The sequence below is a fragment of the Leopardus geoffroyi genome, chromosome A1, assembly GCF_018350155.1.
Source record: "Leopardus geoffroyi isolate Oge1 chromosome A1, O.geoffroyi_Oge1_pat1.0, whole genome shotgun sequence".
NCBI lineage: Eukaryota > Metazoa > Chordata > Mammalia > Carnivora > Felidae > Leopardus > Leopardus geoffroyi.
In genome coordinates this window covers 161,539,580-161,560,049 of record NC_059326.1, presented here as the reverse complement: position 1 = coordinate 161,560,049, position 20,470 = coordinate 161,539,580, and the positions used below count along the sequence as shown (strand labels likewise).

The following is a 20,470-nucleotide window of genomic DNA, read 5'->3' as shown; positions in this document are numbered from 1 at the left end:
CCTGTAGGTATTAAGTATGGAATAATGTAAGTAATATTACTTAATTTCTTCCAAAGCATATTCAAAACTAAACTGAGGAATATATCATCTACTGGATATTTTATACACAGAAACTTCTCTATATGAGAGACATAATGATTAAGCTGAGTAATTTTTAAAAATTTTTTCTGGGGCGCCTGGGTGACTCACTTGGTTGAGCAACCGAGTTCAGCTCAGGTCATGATCTTATGGTTTGTGGGTTCGAGGCCCATGTTGGGGTCTGTGCTGACAGCTCGGAGCCTGGAGCCTGCTTCAGATTCTGTGTCTCCCTCTCTCTCTCTGCCCCTCCCCCACTCATGCTCTCTGTCTCAGAAATAAACATTAAAAATTTTTTTTTTTAATTTAATGTTTATTTTTGAGAGAGAGAGGGAGGGAGGGGCAAAGAGAGAGGGAGACACAGGATCTGAAGCAGACCCCAAGTTCTGAGTTGTCAACCAGAGCCAATGCAGGGCTCAAACTCAAACCGCAAGATGATGACCTGAGCCCAAGTCAGATGCTTAACCGAATGAGCCACCCAGGTGCCCAAGCAGAGTAATTTTTTTTTTTTTTTTAGTTTTTTTATACATTTATTTATTTTTGAGAGACAGAGGGAGACAGAGCATGAGCCGGGGAGGGGCAGAGAGAAAGGGAAACACAGAATCCGAAGCAGGCTCCACGCTGTGAGCTGTAAGCACAGAGCCCGACGCCGGGCTCTAACTCATGGACCATGAGATCAAGACCTGAGCCAAAGTCAGATACTTAACCGAGTGAGCCACCTAGGCGCACCAGCAAGCAGAGTAATTCCTAATAAGTAAATGTACAACTACTACAAAATTTTTGACTTGACTATTTTTGGCAAAAAAGTAAATCAGTGACCAAGAATGATTTTGAAACTGATTACTTTGCCATTGTAACATAATACAAATAAAAATTAGTGAGCCACAATTTTAGCCGCCTATGATTTATCAAGAAATCCAACTCAATTGGATATATAACATATTATAAAAATACTTTTATCTGACCTGTCTCTCATTTCCATATCCCATTGCCAAAACCGAATCCTTCAGTTATCACTTCAAGTTCTTCAAGAAGTAGACACCAACAAGAGATAAGACTATGTTATGGCTTGAACTGTGTCTCCAAATTCATATGTTGAAATCCTAACTCCTAGATCCTGAGAATGTGACTTTATTTGAAGATAGGGTCTTAACTAGTCAATTAAGTTAAAGTCATTTAGAATGGGCCCTAATCCAGTGTGACTATTGTCAAAAAAAAAAAAAAAAAAAAGAAAAGAAAAAAAAGAAAAAAGAAAGAAAGAAAGAAAGAAAGAAAGAAAGAAAGAAAAGAGAACAAAGAAGATGAAATTTGGAGATAGACTTCCAAGTGAAGATGAAGAGTCAAGGAGAGAAATCTGGAACAACCTTCCATATATTAATCTGCTCAGGCTGCCATAATGAAATACCATAAAATTAATTGCTTAAACAATGGAAATTTATTTGTTACTATTTTAGAGTCATCAAGGTATGAGCAAGGTAGGTTTCATTCTGAGGCTTCTTCTCTTGGCTTGTGGGCAGCTGCTATTTCACTGTGTGCCCACATGATCTCTTCTTTGTGTGTACAGGGAGAGAGCTCTTGTATCTCTTCCTTTTCTTATAAGATGCACCTGCCCTATTGGATGAGGGCACTGTCCTTACAACCTCATTTTACTTTTATCCCATTTTCAAATATAGTCACATATGAATTTGGGGGGTAAATAAACATTCAGTTCAGAATATTCCCTCATAGCCTTCAGAAGGATCCAAGTCTGTTAACTCATAGACTAGAGGAGATTTATTAGGGGGAAGGCCTCTGAAGGACAGATGGAGAGAATAGGAGATCCTACAAAGGCTAATGCAGGCCTTAGACCTGTGCAAGAGAGTGGAAAAGAAGCATAATTGGTTAGGAAGAGCAGTAGACAATAATGCAATTATGAGAAAGCTTTGACCAGGACAATGGGATGTCCTCACACAAAGGCTGCCCATTAGAGGAGGGAGTCCTCTGTTAATCAGGATAGCCAGATTTAGCCACAGTCAGTCACTGGCTGGAAAAGGCCTAAGAATTACGGCTCTGGCATGGATGCAATGATGGATCCAAAGCTGTGGCAGCTGGAAGTTGTTGGTCAACTATGCTTCCTACAGCAGGGTCTCTTAAAGGGAAGTCTGTTCAGTGTAGCTTCATGTCTGTCACAATCACAAAGTCCTATTGATTGTACTTCCTGAGAATTACTGAAATCCACTTACGGTCTTCACCACTGCTATCACCAATTGCCTTGACTATTAAAATAGTTTAATAACCATAGCACTATCTACCTGGCCACCCACTAACCTTCCCTCCATTTTCTAAAATCTCCAACAATTTCCTTTAGCTTAGCAGTGATGATTGTGTAATACGGCCTATACAGTCCAACATAGCATGGCTCCTAACTTACCTTGCTAGCCTCACCTTGCTGTTTACTCTACATTCTGCTTCACCTTCTGCACCCCATCCACAAAGCCTTCTAACTCATTCCCATATAATGGCCATACGTGCTCTGTCATTGGCCTCATACTCTTCCCCACACACCACACTGTTGCTGAGTTAATGCCTATTCATGTTTCAGCTCCAGCTCAGTTATCACTTCCTTAGAGAAGTCTTCCTTAATCTACCTAACTAGGTCATACATAAACACCTGGTACTGGCTTCCATAGCACCCCTGGTACATGTCCTTTGAAGTATTTATTCATGATATACTTGTATACTCTTTTGTGTAAACTATTTGTGTTCCCTACTAGATTTAATTTCAGGGGAGCAGGAAGTAAATTTGTTTTTGCTCACCGTGATAACCACAGCACACAGGGAATGGCATAAAGCAGATGCCTACTATCCATCAAACTAAAATATATGGATTCACATATATATTGCATTTTCTATGTGTACCAACAAAACCTACAATTTTATATGTTAATCATCACCTCTGGGGTAAGAGAAGCCTGAAAAGAACATCATTTCCAAAATTATACCAAAACCTATAGGAGTTAGCCAATTGTTAAATCAGAATACACATAACAGCCTTCTGGCTCAGAGGGGGGCGGGGGGGGGGGGGAAGGACTAGAATAATTAAACATATCAAACATGCACTCACTCCAGGATTTCTTAGATACTCATTTAGGATGTTTTAAGTTGAGCCCGGGTGATTCTCATACGCTATCCAAACAAGAACCACTAGTATTCAGCTTACAACCTGTACTGAGTAGTTTCATTTTCATCTTTTGGGTATGTAAAATTACCATGTTGTAATGTGTAGTTATACTTCATTTAGATTCTAAATAATTGAAGTTTATCCATTCAAAGCCAAACTGACTTTTTCCTTATTTTCTTTTAAATTCTCAGCATTCTACATGGAGATATATCCAATGCTAACAATATCTCTACCCTATTATACAGGATAAAATGAGCTAATTCTACTATTTTAGATGTCTCAATATTATTATGATTATTCCATTTTTCTGTAAAACAATAATGCTCTCAGGAGCAATTGACCCCATGTTGAAGTTCTCAGACTATGGTGCTTTTTAAAAATTCTTTTGGCTTCCTTTCATAATTATAATTGGGTCCTCTCTATTGGCCTATCAGCTACCAAGCTCTGTCACTATCATGACCTTGACCAAGTGCAGCACTAAATAGAAGATTCCCTCAACAAAGTATCCTGCCATTCTTTATCTCCAGTAAAATGTTCACTGCTAACACCTAAAAGTTAAAAAAGATCAAATGCATGTTCATCTATGTTTAGAATACTGCACTATTTTCTCTGATAGATCTCTTCTCACCCAGCTCCCTGTAATTTAGCACATACAATCAGTTCCTGTGTTTAGACTTGTCTCCTATTTTATGTTATAATGGTAGATAGCCCCAGGTGAAGTAAATCCTAAATAAGTATCATATAGCTTAGCTAGGACATGTCATGTAGTAAGTGCATAGCACATAGCTCCCTTGTTCATTTCTTGCCTTGGTCTTTACATGGATATCCTAGTGTTCTTTTCCTGGCACTAAAACTTGGGATGTGAGGCTTGATAAATTCTTCTGACCTCCACTTCTAAGAATTCAGCATGGAATTATTCCCCAACTAACTTTAAAGTACTATTTACAACTCAGCATTTCCAAAGTTCATCCTATTTCACCTCCCACTCTAAGACCAACCCCTCTAGTGGGTTTCTCTTACAATCTCCTCAGCTCCCACCCTGTCTCTAATAATCTTGCCAGTCCTAATGTCTTGCTGATCATAGGTATTTTAGGAGGTCAAATACTACATGTATAAAGAATGGTGTGAAGAGGTATCAAAAAACAGAGTAAAAACCCCAAAATATGTTACAATTACAACTCTAGACATACAAAATCACTAATAAGGTTAACATTTACCTGGTCTGCACATATGACAGGCAGTGAGCTATGCAGCTTACAAGAATTACCTGATATAATCCTCACAACAATCCTATAAGTACCTTCATTTTATACATAGAAAAGCAGGGCTTGGAAAAAATTAAACTTGAGATAGTAAATGGTAGAGCTAGGATTCAAACACAGGCAATTTGGCTCCTGAGTCTGGGATCTTAAAACATTAAGCAAGACTGTCTTCCTAATGAATCAAAGTAATTTTAAACGAGGTCACAAAATCAGTTACCAAAACAGTCTTCTGATCCCTAATATAATTATCTCAGACTATACCAAAATGAACATATTATTTTAGTGAACTGCATTTTCTGGTTCATCCTTTTGCAGTAAAACTAATAACCCAGTAGCGACTTGCATTAACAAGTACATTTATGTTTTGGTAAGGCCATCTCTTAGTTCTGATCACAGAAACAGAATCTGCTTTTTGTTTATCCAAAAGGAAACCCTACTTTGCTTTAACAGAATCATGATTTTGTTTACAGAGCAATTGGGCCCAGCCCTAAGAGATACATAATGATCATAATAATTGGTGTAAACCTATCATGGAAATATAATTTTCCTTTTGCCAGTCATTGTTTAGGGCTGAGCAGATAAAGCAGTTCAGACAAACGAGATAGAAGGGAATGACTCTAGCAGTGTGGTTTCTGGGAAAGGCCCCCTTCTTTTTTGTGTTTGAAACACTACTGTGTGAGAACAGAATGCTTAAAGCTGAGGTAGCCATCTTATGAAGAGACAAGGATGGAAAAACCCAGAATTCTTGATGCTATCACAAAATCACAGAACCATGTCTGAGTCTTGTTCATATTCATGATAAGCAAATAATGCCACCACCAAAATATGTCCTTATTTTAAAGTCACTTTTAACTGGCATTTTATTACCTACAGGTAAAAACCTCCTAACTGATCAGGGCACCTAGCATCTTAGCTTCTCTGAGATGGGCTAACAATCTTCCATAACTCAGATGTGTATTTCCTTCTGATGTTATTCTTTTTTAAGAATATTTTAGGCAGGTTCTATTACCAATCCCTCTATTCTGAATATATTACTCACCTTTTTTTCTTAGCAGAGTTCGATAAAAAATCAGTGCCACATAATAAGCCCACTAAAACTTTTCACTTTCATTCTACCCTTGTTTTTCCAGTAATTCAGTAGTCTCAGCTCCATCTAGATCATCCAAACCTTTTCAGTTTTTTCTCTCCTCAGAGACTGAGCAGCCCAAATTCATGAACACAACAGTTCTTAAATTGGACTCCTCAGAGTGCTAGGTTTCAGTGGAAGTATAGCCAGCCTCTACCACTAAAAAAGATGGAGTTCTAATATTAGAACAAGGCCTGCTATCATGAGACCTGTCATGTCTGCTGTCCCTATCCTAAGAAAAATTACTTTGCCTACAAGCTTTTTTGAACGAGTAACAACAGTTAATGGTATATTCTACTGTGCAAAAGTCCCCTACTCTCAGCCATAACTAAAACCATCCTGGGATAGATACTTTTTTTCAAGGGCTATCAGTCAATCTCTAGAAGGGATTGTGACCCATGATGTGGCCTAGCCCATAAAGATAAGCCAATCAGAATACTCTTTAGGGAGTCAATGTAGAAGAAAACACATGCAACTATGGGCAAAAATGAACATGAGGCAATTTGAAGCTGCGATGGAGATTAACTCTTTCTCAAGAGTTAGTATAGTTAAAAAAAAAAAAAAAGAGTTAGGATAATTTTCCAGTGGGGATCAATGTGCATCCATTATAATGTATCCTATGGGTAAGAAAACATCGGGAAATAGTACAGACTAAGCTAACTGCAAAAGCGTTATTTAATTGTTTATTATTTTCAGTATCATTAAGAATTTGTTTTCCTGTTCTGTAAAATACAAATTCATCCCAATGAAAAAGTGATCAATCAATCACTTCAAAAACTGCTGTGCAATATAGAAGGAACGCCAAAAATAGAATTCAAACTCTGGATTCTGCAGGAACTTAGATACTTTGTAGCTCAATGACCTTTGATGTATCACTTTATATGGCAGACATTACTAGGGCTCACCAAATCTGGAACACACACACACTCTCTCTCACTTTGTCTCTTCCCAGCTCATCATTCAGTTAGGCTACTTTCCAGGCAGAGGCAATCAAAGCCCCTGGGCATTCTTTAGTCTCTTTTTCCAAGGTCTGACACTGTAGCGGGCTTAGGTTGAAAGGGCAAAACCCTAAGATCAAAGTCAGCCAAACTGCTGAGTTGCTATGCAGAGGACAACTGTCCTGGAGGAGAGCCCAGGCCTGCAGCTGCATTTTCATAAGGGAGAAATAAACTTTTATTGCATTAAGTCATTGGAACTGAGACTGTTTATTATCTCAGCATAAGCTATGGTACCCTGATTAAAATATTCAGACTCTCAAATGCATTCCAATATCTGTAAAATCATCTACATAAGAGGTGAGGATAAAGTAATATAATGTTGATTTAAAAAAAAAAAAACTTTATAGTGGTGTCTGGGTGGCTCAGTCGGTTAAGAATCCAGCTCTTGATTTCAGCTCAAGTCATGATCCCATGGTTCGTGAGATGGAGCCCCATGTGGGGCTTTGCACTGACAGCATGAAGCCTGCTTGGGATTCTCTCTCTCCCCCCTTTCTGCCCCTTCCCACAGCTCATATGTGCTCATGCACTCTCTCAAATAAAAAAAAAAAAAATTAAAAAAATTTCTATGAAAGTTCTGCATAAACATACATGAACTAATATGAACTATATGTCTAATATGCCTAATGAAAAGAAAAAGGATATAATTGATAACACAGGATTATAATTATTCAAAATATAGTATTGCTAACATGAACTGATATTTACAGGCTTGAGTATAAAAGAGGAGTAGAAGCCTACATGGAATAGTACACATGTACACATTTGTATGTATGTACGTAAGCCAGTACAAAAGTTTATTTTTCACCTTTTGTCTTATTACTGAGAAAATCAGTGAATAAATACAATTATAATATAAACTAGAGACAAGCCACAGTGCATTTTTACTTTAGAAAAACATAACAAAGTTTGGCCACCTCAAAGGAATAACATTATCTCTTAAGTAGTCTCAGTATCTTCATGTTATTCTGAGAATTGCCAAGTCTATGCCTATTTATTGGTATAGAAAAAAAAATAATATGAAAGAAATTAACAGTAAATATCTCTGAAAAATAACTAGGAAAAACCTAAATGATTTATTTTAAAATGTTTTATTTATTTTGAGAGCGAGAGGAACACAAGCAGGGGAGGGGTAGAGAGAGTAGGAGAGAGAGAGAGAGAGAGAGAGACAGAGAGAGAGAGAATCCCAAGCAGGCTCCACGCTGCCAGTACAGAGCCCAACACGGGACTCAAATTCACGAACCACGAGATCGTGACCTGAGCCAAAATCAAGAGTCAGTCATTTAACTGACTGAGCCACCCAGGCGCCCTGGAAAAACCTAAATGATTTCTTAGGAAAATGATTTTAATTACTATAAAATTCCAAATTTATGATTGAGGTATTTTTCATGCTATGTTTTACATCATACTGAGCAATGCAACTTATCAAGACATACCTTGCAACCCAACTTTAACTTTTTATTGTCTTTCTCATATTTGAGAAAAGACAAATTAAATTAAAAACATAAATTTGACAGTATCAAAAATAAAGTTAAAGGCAAATGTTGTAATATAGAAGATAAATACCAACAAGGGCAATGGACAAAACAACTCAAACTCTGAAGAGAAGGAAAAGCAGAGGTTGTATTCTAGATATTCAGCTATTTAACAACTGCAAGATGTAGAATCAACTAATCAAGACAGACAATGGCTGTAACAATTGGTCCAAATATACTGGAGGAGTATACTGGAATATACCATCTGAATATTAGCATTAAAGTTTCATAATTCTATTTGTTGATTATTTTATTTTCAGAAAAATTCCATTATAACTAACAAGATGCTTCTCAATTCAGTTTCTCCTGTTTGTCCCAAATCCAAACTTTCTTAGTTACCAGAAAATGCGTCTCCCAGTTACACTTATACAACTCATCCTGATTACTGCATTTATCTTAGATATATGTAATGAATATTATCTTGAATAAATATATACAAATATTTATATATTTTAAAGGGCCCCAATTGACTTTTCTGCACAGCCACAGATGCTGAGTCCACAGCTCTTCAAGTACAGAAAATCTGTGAAGTGGGGCACCTGGGTGGCTGAGTCAGTTAAGCATCTGACTTTGGCTCAGGTCATGATCTTACAGTTTGTGAGTTCGAGCCCTGTGTTGGGCTCTGTGCTGACAGCTCAGAGTCTGGAGCCTGCTTCGGATTCCGTGTCTCCTTCTCTCTCTGCCACTCCCCCACTCATGCTCTGTCTCTCTCTGTCTCTCAAAAACAAATTAACATTTAAAAAAATTAAAAGAATCAATAAAATCAGCTAGGAGACACTGTTTATGAATCAAAACTAAGCTTTAGCCAGATACCAAAAATGTCAGTACCATGATGCTGGACTTCCAGCATCAAGAATTGTGAGAAATAAATGTCTGTTGTTTATAAGCCACATGGTCTGTAGTACCTTTGTGATAGCACCCTGAATGAGCTAAGACAACAAAGGGGTCTGGCACCACAAAGGGTTTTTGATACAGCTGATGTTTTATTTCCATCTTAAAAGAAATGTTAGATAAAACAAAGAATGCATGCAATCTCTTTGTTTGAAAAATACATTTCCATAAAAATATGGCCCATTTGAGACTAGAACACAAGATATACATGGAAAATGATGAAAAAAAGATTGGGGAGGACCTTACATGCTAAGCTAAGGAATATGAACCTTATCCCATCAGATGCCATAGAATAACAATGCCCAACAGAACTTTCTGCAATGATGGAAATATCCTATACTGTGCAGTCCAATATGGTAGCCAATACACTCATGTGATTATTGATCTGTGAAATGTGGCTAGTACATCTAACAAATAGAATTTAATTCTAATTTACTCAAGTTTTTAAAGCCACATGTAGTTGGCTACCATACTGCACAGCCATAAAGCACAAATTATAAGCACAGAGAATGATTGGATCTACACTTCAAAAGGAATGCTAGCTGTTTAGAATGTAGGTTGAAAGACAGATATACTTGGGAGTGAAGAGATAAGTTAGAATAGTACCACCAGTAGTCAAATGATATGAGCCTAAAGGAACGTGATATTAGTGAAGCTGGCCAAGTGGTAATGTAGTCAAGAGCTATTTAGAAAATGAAACTCTATGAGTGGATGTAGAAGGTAAACAAAAGGGAGACTTGGCATGGCTCAGGTTTCTAGTCCAAGAAACTATGTATATGGTGATACCATTCACCTTTAGAGAGCAGTGAGGGAAAAGTTTGGGGACAAAAATGATGGTTACAAGTTTCAACTTTATGAGTTTGAATCATACATCCAGTAAAAGTTGGGTGATTATACATGATGGAAACTCAGAGGCAGTTAATAACTTAGAGGTGGTATTTAAAGAAGTGAATTTTTGATGGATCACTCAGAACACATGGGCAGTCAAACTGCAGAGTTAAGGAAAGGACCTAGAAAATTCCCAAATATAAAAGAGGTGAAAGTCATTCTCTTCCACAAACATTTAATAAAGTCTTTGTCTTCCAGGAACTGGGTGGGGTCTTTAGGGAATAAATATGAATAAGATATGGACTGTTCTTCAGATTAGAGGTGTAAAAGAATTCTAAGAGCAGGAAGAAGAGTCCTTGGAGAAATAAGTTCATGGATAACATGGACAACAAATATTGAAAGAGTTAAGAAAATCAGAAGATGAAGTAACAGATAAAATATTGAGTGCTACAGGAAAGACAGGAAAAGTGTCCATGAACTGATGTGAAAAGGTTATTAATTATCCCCTGCAAAGGCACTTTTAGAATGGTAGAAGTAAAACCAGACTTCAACAACCAGAGGAGGAAATGAAAGGTGTGAAAATAGGGACATTTCAATGGAGGTTATCTCTCCCTTCTCACCCACGCTATTCCTACACATTGGTTTTATTCAGATTCTTTCTCTCCATGATTTCTGAAGGACCTTCCTTTCCTTTAACTTCAATATTTCTTTTTCTACTAGCTCTTTTCGTATTACTAATATCTAAATATACTTCAACATTACATTCTTAAATGAATACTCCTCTCTCTCTTCTATTCAATACTTCTCCCTGACAGCATAGCCGAGATTGTTAAGAGTGTCCAAAACATATACTAGGAGAAAAGGCCGACTGAAAAGTAGATTCAGTTATAGGGAAAGTTTTTAGATCATTCATGTTGATTAGGAATAACAAGCCTTCTATTCAAATTTAATATTTTTTGCTGTATTAAGTGACTGTCCAAATAGTTTTGTCTATGGGAATGAGATTTCCAAGCAGCCCCAACCAATTAGCTTGATCTCTTGCAACATACTCCTAACAGTTCAATGTGTTATCACAAAAAGCATCTACTTTACCCTAGATGTTAAGCTCCTTGAGAAACAATATCATCTTACTTATCCTTTAAGATTCAATGCCCAGAACAGTTTATGAAGTGACATAATAGTCACTCAAACTTAATCATGAAATGATTTGACTGGAATTAAACGTGGCCCATACAATAACTTGTCCAACCACTTCTTTGCATAGTCACATACATCACTATTTTACAAACACTCCCCAACCACTGTGCCACATATGAAAATGGTTTACTGATGTGCCAAAACAAAAATACCCTCAGCCCTTGGGTTGCTATCAGGGTTCAAGGTGGACAGAGATCAGGGTAAATAGTCTCAAGCATTTACCCCACATGGATATTAATTTCTAAGTATGGCATGACATGGAAAAGGTTGGGAAGCATTGCCCTGGCCCAGATACCCCCAACAAATTAACCTCATTGCTTTTGCCTCCCAGAACTGCATACCTGATGAACACTGCTTAAATACAGAAAATCCTGTTATCACATGTAAAAAACAAAAACAGAGGAAAGAAATAGTTTTAAAAGCATTCCCTAAAGCCAAGATTATTACAGGTGAAAACAGACAAGACAAGTGGAAGAGATCAGAAAAGAGTAATGAAAGAAGAAAAATAATAGTTATCACTATTAAAATTCATTAAGCAGTTATTATGCCCCAGGAACTGTGCTAAGTGTTTTGTAGAGATTCTTCACACAATCCTTTCTGGTAAATACTATCATTTTCTCTATTTTGCAACACCTAAGCTAAACCTTGGGGTTGCCATTTAATTTACCCAAGGATATACACCAAGTGTATTCTCATAAAAAGCTACTATAAGAATTCAGGGAATCTGACTTCCCATCAGGCTACACTGAAATGGGATCATGATAGCAAAATGGAACAGAAGTCAGGAGAGGAAAAATTACTCAAGAACTAAATGATAACAAATACAGCCAAACTGTTCAGAATAAAGACTCTCCTTGTAGAATAAAGAACACTTGGGGAGGCTGGGTGGTTCAGTCAGTTGGGGGTCCGACTTCGGCTTAGGTCATGATCTCACCGTTCAGTTCATGAGTTCAAACCCCTTGTCGGGTTCTGTGCTGACAACTCAGAGCCTGGAGCCTGTTTCATATTCTGTCTCTGTCTCTGTCTCTGTCTCTGTCTCTCTCTGCTCCTCCCCTGCTCATGCTCTGTGTGTCTCTCTCTCATAAAGTTAATAAACATTAAAAAAAAATAAGAAAAAAGAACACTTAGTAACTTGAAGGTAGTGACTTTACAGACTGGTGGTAAAATTGCAGTACACTTTTTGAGCCAGGCATGAGAACTGGCACTTTAAACTGATGGATTAGGGGCGCCTGGGTGGTTCAGTTGGTTAAGCATCTGACTTCTGCTCGGGTCATGATCTTGCAGCTAGTGAATTTGAGACCTGCATTGGGCTCTGTGCTGACAGCTCAGAGCCTGGAGCCTGCTTCAGATTCTGTATCTCCCTCTCTCTCTCTCTCTCTCTGCCCCACTCCCACTCACACTCTGTCTCTCTCTCAAAAATAAATAACTGTTAAAAAAATTTTTAAACCGCTGGATTAAAAAAACATCTAGCAAGATGGGTATGAATAATTTATATTCCTCCTTGAAACCTAGAGCAAAGATGGATCAGGGAGGTAAACATCTGTTGTTTTTGGTGACTGCATCCTTTTCCTGTTTGCACTCATATTCCTTTATTGGTAGTATCTCTACCACAATAGTCTGGTGAGATATTAGGATTGCTACCATCTCTGCTAAAAGATAGGCCAAATTTATTTCTCCATCCAAGGATTCAATCCCTGAGCTGAGGGACAAAAAAAGTGAAAACCACTGCATATCTATACAGTAGGGTGGAAAGAAACTTCTGTTTTGGGTTCTTACCTCCTAAGCTGCTTTTAGTTCCTACCTATTATCAAAACCTGATTCTTTAGTTACTCTTTGACTTTTTGAGAAATAAATAAATAAATAAATAAATAAATAAATAAATAAATCCCTTCTAGTTTAAGTTAGCCAGGGTTGTTTCATGAAACCATGTTTTATGGTTACTATTTCAACCAAAATAGTAAGTGATACAAGCAGTAACCTAATTCTTTAATATTAGAAGGAAGCAGGAAAGGAAAAGTATATATAAGGAGATAGATGAGGGATGTCATTTCTTTCTTTCTTCAAGGGAGGGAGGGATGTTACTTCTTCTGAGAAACCTAATGACTATTTTCCCTAACTAAACATTTATTTTCTTAGTCTAGTCAAACCTATTCCATTTATTAAATATCTGGGTGCAAATACTATGCTTAGTCCTGGATGAAAAATAAGTAAATTGCCTCTGCTCTCATAGAGTTTCTCTAAGTTCTCCATCAACTTCATTTCTCAATGATCCTGGACATATGAGATTGGTATATCACTGATACATAATCACCTTGACATTTTGGCATTTGACCTCAAAGCCAAATTAACATTTTACAGTATTTTAAGTGTACGGCTAAACATTTTGGGAAGGTTAAGTTTCATCTGTGCAAAGAATATCAATTCTTTAAGAATGTATACTTGTTAAATATATTTCTAAGCTCTGAGTCTTTGTATAAAACATTCAATATATACTACCTAGCGGAACAAATGATGCCAAACCAGGACAATTTGTACATGTTGAGAAAATTCCACTTTCCAAGGATGCATAAACACATAGAATGGAGTCCCAAAAAGGCAGAGACTTCTCGCATCTTGGGCCCTGCTAATTCTCACCACAGGGCCCACCACTGACACAATTTAAGTGCTCAAGAGTATTTACCAAATAAATGGCAGTGAGAAAATATATAAATGTTAAATAATGAAAGTATTCCCTATTTTTGCCTAAAATGAGTGATTCCTATTGATGTCTTATGATTTTACAAGCTTCTTGTAAGTAACCAGATGGGAAAGATATCATTACCAATCCCACATCCATAATTCAATAATGAATTGCTCCAGGAGGAATTGAGGTAGAAACATGTATGATTAGATTAATAGAAGTTGCTGTAAAATAACACTACTCCCAGACTGTGTCTAGCAAATCAAGAAAACCTTTGGAGGAGGGACGGGAAGCAGGGAATTGAGGTAGGATATTAAATTATTTGAGGTAGGATATTAAATTATTTAATATAGGATATTAAATTATTTATTAATAATCAATAAATGCCAAGGTTAACTCACTTTTTAAAAATAAAATTTGAGACTTTTAATAGTCACAAAACTCACTATGTTTTAAACAGAAAGATACTGTGCATATAATATTCACTTGTTTTTTGTTCGAAAATAAGCTAGCCATCCTTATGTACAGTATCACTTTAAATTGGTTACTTTAAGTAATCACAGGAAGCAGGATGGTAACTAGGCATGTTGGAAAAGTTCAGACAGAGCTAGGTTTCAATGCAGTTTTGCCATGGCCCAACCATGTGTCCTTGGACAAATTATTTAAAATAATGTTAAAAAATAAAATAAAATAAAGTAAAATAACTATTAAATTAAAATAAAATTAAATTAAAAAAATAATGTTTCAGTTAGAAAGTAAGGTTATTTTAAAGAAAACTAATTTTGTGTCTTAGCTTATTGGTATAGGAACAATTAAAATTAAATTAATATTGTGTAATTACTAGACACTAGGTATTAATAGGACTTGCCTTTTATTACTTTTTCATAGCATCCTGTGTGTTCTTCATTATAACAATTGTTTGATTAGTGTCTCTCTGCTCCTCTAGTCTATAAGTGCCATGGAGGAAGAAATGTCTATTTCGCTCACAACAGATCCCCAGTGCCTAGTTATGAACAGCTGAATAAATACTGACTGCCTAAATAAAGGCCAGCATACTAAATTTCATGCTCATCTCCACTATATAAAGTACCTTTCTTTCTCCATTTTTAATGAGGAGATGTTACACTGGAAAGGTTAAGTGACTTGCTAAAGATCAGAAAGGAAGAAAGGGTCAGGATTGGAATCTAAGCCTTGGTCTCCTAATATACCATATTGAATACAAAATGAAAAAGCATCAATGCCATGGCATGAAAAAAGAAATAATTTCTTGCTTTTAAGGCAAGGACCATTCTTCACAAAGTTATACCAAAATTGCTTATAATAATTATTTATAATAATCAACCTACATGCTAAAAAATAATGACCCTACAATTTTTTTTCTTGCTTTATAGATTTTACTGTGACAAGAATGTCCTACAGAGAGAAAGGAAATCTAAGTATTAATGGAGATGTTCATTCCTCCTTATTCTATCAATAAGAAGCAAACACCATTAAATTGCTAAATCTTCACCATCTATAACTATATAAAAAAAAAATAAGAATGCTCAACCATTAGACAACTACTTATACAACGCCTATCATATGTTGTACATAATATTTAGCACTTAGGATATAGCAGAAGATAAGACAGACAAGGCGCCTCTTATCATAGAAACTGGGTATTTTTAATATTAGGAAGCCTACTCTTTCCTTTGTATACATTTTCCAATTTCTACTGAGATAATCTAATTGTTCTTTGGAATATTTTCAGGTTCCAAGTTAATGTTATTTCTAGTTACATATTCATTGTAACTGAGTTAGATTAAAACAAAACAATTTGGAAATTTCATGGAGTTCAAGTATTTTACAAATAAAATATTCTCCTCATAAATGTTACCACATAAGAGTTAGGGAAATGATTTTCACCCATTCTTTCCCGTGACACAAATAAACTAGCACTGGTGTGCTGTGACAAATACTTTTAAAGTGGGGAGGCAAAATGAGCATTCACCAAAATAAATAATTCACCAAAATAAATAATTTAATCCCATAATCTGGAAGCAAATATATGAGTTCTGAACATTGCCCAAACACTGTCAGCAACAATCAAGCTTTAGACATCAGGTAGCCAGCTAATTTTAGGACTTGAACTGAATGAATATATTAGATGCTGGTTAAAGAGCACAGTTTTCCTAAGCTATAGTTCAGAATTTGGCTTTTAACATACACTATGTTAGTGAGTTATCCAATAGAATCATACCGAAAAGTCTGTACTCTTCTGAGCATTATAGAAATGAAGACAGAAAATCAATGGCAATAAACATTATATATAAGATTTATAAAAGCAAACTATAGAAGCAAAATAAAAACATAAGGATCATCCCAACGTTATCATCAGGCCCATAATTTACAAGTATAAGAAATATAATACTCAGGGTACTCTGGACTTTCATAGGACTATACAGATAGCACTAAATAACAGATAGTGAGAAAAATAATTTCTGCTTCAATCTTTTTTTTTTTTTTAATTTTTTTTTTTTCAACGTTTATTTATTTTTGGGGACAGAGAGAGACAGAGCATGAACGGGGGAGGGGCAGAGAGAGAGGGAGACACAGAATCGGAAACAGTCTCCAGGCTCTGAGCCATCAGCCCAGAGCCCGACGCGGGGCTCGAACTCACGGACCGCGAGATCGTGACCTGGCTGAAGTCGGACGCTTAACCGACTGCGCCACCCAGGCGCCCCTCTGCTTCAATCTTTATATCAAAGTCTTCTAATCTTTATATCAAAAACAAAGTCTCAGTTTGGTGGTAAAGTCTTTAACACCTCACGAATATTTACTTACTTCCACTTTAACAGAAAAGTGGACCTGGATTCACTGGCTTTGTGAACCAATAGTACCCACCTCAGATAATGCGATTTACACCAGTGGTTCTCAAATGTTTTAGTCTTTTACATTCTTAAAATTATTCAGGATTCCAAAGAATTTATATTTATGTGAACTATGCATATCAATATTTAATGTTAATTATTTTTTTTTTTTTTTTTTTTTTTTCAACGTTTACTTATTTTTAGGACAGAGAGAGACAGAGCATGAACGGGGGAGGGGCAGAGAGAGAGGGAGACACAGAATCGGAAACAGGCTCCAGGCTCTGAGCCATCAGCCCAGAGCCCGACGCGGGGCTCGAACTCACGGACCGCGAGATCGTGACCTGGCTGAAGTCGGACGCTTAACCGACTGCGCCACCCAGGCGCCCCATATTTAATGTTAATTAAACATAAGAAACTTTTAAAATATCATTTAAAATAAATCCATTACATGTTAACTTTTTTATGAAAAATATATTGTCAAAAAAAAACCCAAAAAAGTGAAAAAGTCACACTGACAGACTTTTCCAAACCCCTTCAATGTCTGGCTTAAACAAACAGAACTACATAGAAAAAGATAAACTGCCAGGTTTTCATATTTTCTCCTGCAATAATTTCCAATGTGTTTGGTTGAAATATATGAAGAAAATTGCTGTTCACATAGATATGAACTTGGAAAAAGGAAGAGCATTTTAATAGCCTTCTTAGATACTAGTGCGTAGTTTGTTTTTTAATACTACACCAAAACTCCACAAGAGGTAAAAACTACTTAGTGCTTCCTCAGCACTTTTCTTGGATGGATCCTTCAAATAGTGAAGCCTTGGCTCTGTAAGTCAACTCTTCAGAGAAGGAGTAACCAACGAAGCCACTTTAATCATCTTACAGATTTTCAACGTTGTAAGTCTTATTACAGATTTGTTCTAACTCAATCTTATTACATGGAATATTTAAATATTATGCTTGATGCCATAAAACAATTTACATCAGTAATAAAAGAATGTATCAAATGAAGGTTATTATCATAATAAATGTCGCCAATTGGATTATATCATTCCTTTTCAACTTTATAAGGCATTAAGTAGAATAATAAGTGGCAATCAATCATCTACTTTTATTCATAACCTGGTATTTACAACATAATGGCCTGGTCTACTTAATCAAAAGTCTGATCATATGTCAGACCTAGACATCTTGTTAAAGGGAAAAAAAAAGAGGGAAAAAAATTCAAAGAGTGGAATTTACAATCCTGGATTATCCTTAGACCACGTGGGACACTAGATAAATCACTTTACGCTCCTGAGTCATCTTTGTCATATTTAAGGTGTTATTTAAGTCATCATTTCTGTTTCAAATCTAATATTTAAAGAACTCTACAATCTAGCATTCTATAGTAAGAATAGGCTCAAAAAATTTATTTTGTAAATTTAAACTTTTGAATGACTTAGAACTATTATTTATAGATGAATTCATTTTAGAAAGGATTTTTCAGAGGGTGAAATATCAAATTTATCCACTTACTAATTCAAAATTTGATATGTTTGTCTGACTAAAGTCAGATATGTTTAGTTTTGTTAGGTATTAAATAATTGCTCCAATATTAAAAGTGACTATATTTGCCTTTTTTTTTTTCCTTTGCCACATAGGGAAGGAAATGTTACCATGCAACTGATAACATTGTGCATTTAAATACTTTGTGCCATGCAAAATGAATGCTGTTTCTGACTAATGGGGTATATGACATAGACTGAAGCATACAAAATTGTTACTTTTCCAGGTCGAAAACTGGGGAATGCAGGAAACTTCATATAGTATAAGCAAATTACTTAAGGGAAGATTAAAGACCAATAACAAGAAAATGCTGGTAAGGAATAACTTTTCTTCTTTTAAATTTTATGAGATAAAATATTCATAAGGTTTTTCTGCACTACTATTATTCCAAACAATAATGATTTTCTAGTAAGTAACAGTACCGTACAAAGAACTCTAGGACTCACAGACGCTACTAAATAGGAATCCTGCCCTTAAGAGGTCTGCATTCTAATAGGCAAAATGAAAGTACGCAACAATATATAAAGCAGAAAGACAGAAGTATTACAAGATAGTGTGGTCAAATACAAAATTAGTTCCTAAGAGGAAAGCATGCCCTTTGAACAAGGTAAAGAGATTTGGAGGTGAGGTATTAATTTATAATTTATAAATGAAAGCGAGTAACTGTTTGGTTGTTTAACTTCTTATGGTACATAGGCTTTTAAAGACAACCGTCATGATCTCAGGCAGGCACCCTTGATAATGGGGGCAGGGAGGAGTAACACCAGGTCAAAGAAATCTGCCTTGCTAGGTCACCAGGCAGCCCATCTTAGGCCTGCAGGGAAAGCTCACTGAGGCTTTGCCTCACCTGACCGTCCTGACGACGAAGTACACCAGCACCGCGCCGCTCACCACCATCAACACGGTCAGGGCCCGCTGGGTCATTGGCTTGTCGCCGGGGTTGGGGCTCACAGCAAGGCTGCCACCCAAAGAGTCTTCTTCCCCGGTCTTCCCTCCTGAGTCTTCTGACGCAAGTCCTGCCCGGGGGCTGCTGCCATTGCCGCCCTCAGAGCCCCGCGGCCCTTTAGCTTCTGCGGGAGCGCGGCCCGTGGACTGGGCAACGGCGGGACCCGGAGGCACGGGCGACAGGGTCCGCGGCCCGCGGTCCGGAGGCCCGGGGTCCGGCGCGGCCTCGGCCGCCTGCAGCAGCACAGCCAAAGGCCCTCCCAAACCTGGCAGCAGTAGCAGAAGCAGGAAAGCGGAGATCAAGAGGGGACTGAGGCAGCAGTTGCAGTGCGGGGCCTTCATCGTCCCCGGACCGTCCTCTCACCACGCGGGAGCCGCCAGGCTCGCCGCCCTGGCTCCAAGAGGAACCATGGGCGCAGTGGAGAACGAAGAAGAGGTGACCAAATCGGGAACTGAGGCCCAGCCGTGGCAGGTGGTAGGGGCAGCAACAGCGGCAGCGGCAGCGGCCAGGAAAACCGGAAGTTCGTACATCTCAGCAGCCAGTGATACTACAGACGCTTTAGGTTGCTAACAAGTAGGGGCAGGCGCGTCCAATGACGTCAGGCGCGCCTGGTAGTCTGCGCACGCGCTTTGCCAGGACAAGGGCAAATCTTTCGGTTTCGTCACAGGTAAGAAAGTAAACACGAAAGGATAGTGTAAAGTGTGCAGCAACTCTGCTTGGGAAAACCATGAGAAATTGGAAGCTCATAATTGAGGTCCTTGGTGCAAAACTGCAGAAACACAGCTAATCATTGATCAAGCGAGCTTGACTTTGCCTCAGCTCAGGTACAAATTGCGGTCATGTTTCCGACTGTCTCTAAGACCCTGACTCCCTTTCCTTAGTGCATTTACTTTAGAAACTTGTGATTGTAAATTCATTCTCTGCCTTTCTGAGATACAAATCCTTTTAAAAGTTCTTGCCAGTTTTACAACCAAAGGCTGTATTTCTTAAGGAACATCTTTTTTTGAAATGTGATCAACAAAGAAGACAGCCACCCTAATATAGTCCCAGACTCTGTGGAAGGGTAGGAGAGCCTAACTCAGGCAGGCCCCTTGACCAAGTTCTAAAACTACCTTCTGTCACAAAACTATGAGAAGAATTAACCACTTCCCTCCGGGAAGACCAATTAGTAAACACAGGTGTTCTATGATGCACCCTACCTCAGCTTTTAAAATCTCCAGCTGTTTCTGAGGACTTGAACTAGAATAGAGTTGTGCGATAATTTTGAGTAAAATCTTCCTTATCTGTTTAACTTTGACATCAGTAATATAGAATGTTGGTTTGAGCAGATAACTATAAACAAAAGAGGCCGGACCGCAAGCCGAAGTGAATATTTGTTCTT

At 37.4% G+C, this 20,470-nt stretch overlaps 1 protein-coding gene across 2 annotated transcripts in view; it reads right to left on the bottom strand.

Moving 5' to 3' along the window:
• Nucleotides 1-19,663, bottom strand: part of FAM174A (family with sequence similarity 174 member A) — a 38,230-nt gene extending 18,567 nt beyond the window's left edge. The window contains exon 1 of one of the 2 annotated variants that reach the window (XM_045499408.1): nt 18,991-19,663. In XM_045499408.1, coding sequence (XP_045355364.1) covers nt 18,991-19,430 — 440 coding nt within the window. In that variant the 5' untranslated portion in view covers nt 19,431-19,663. The remainder of the gene's footprint in view (nt 1-18,990) is intronic. The other variant, XM_045499402.1, reaches the window with a different exon arrangement.
• Between the last annotated feature and the right edge of the window lie 807 nt (nt 19,664-20,470).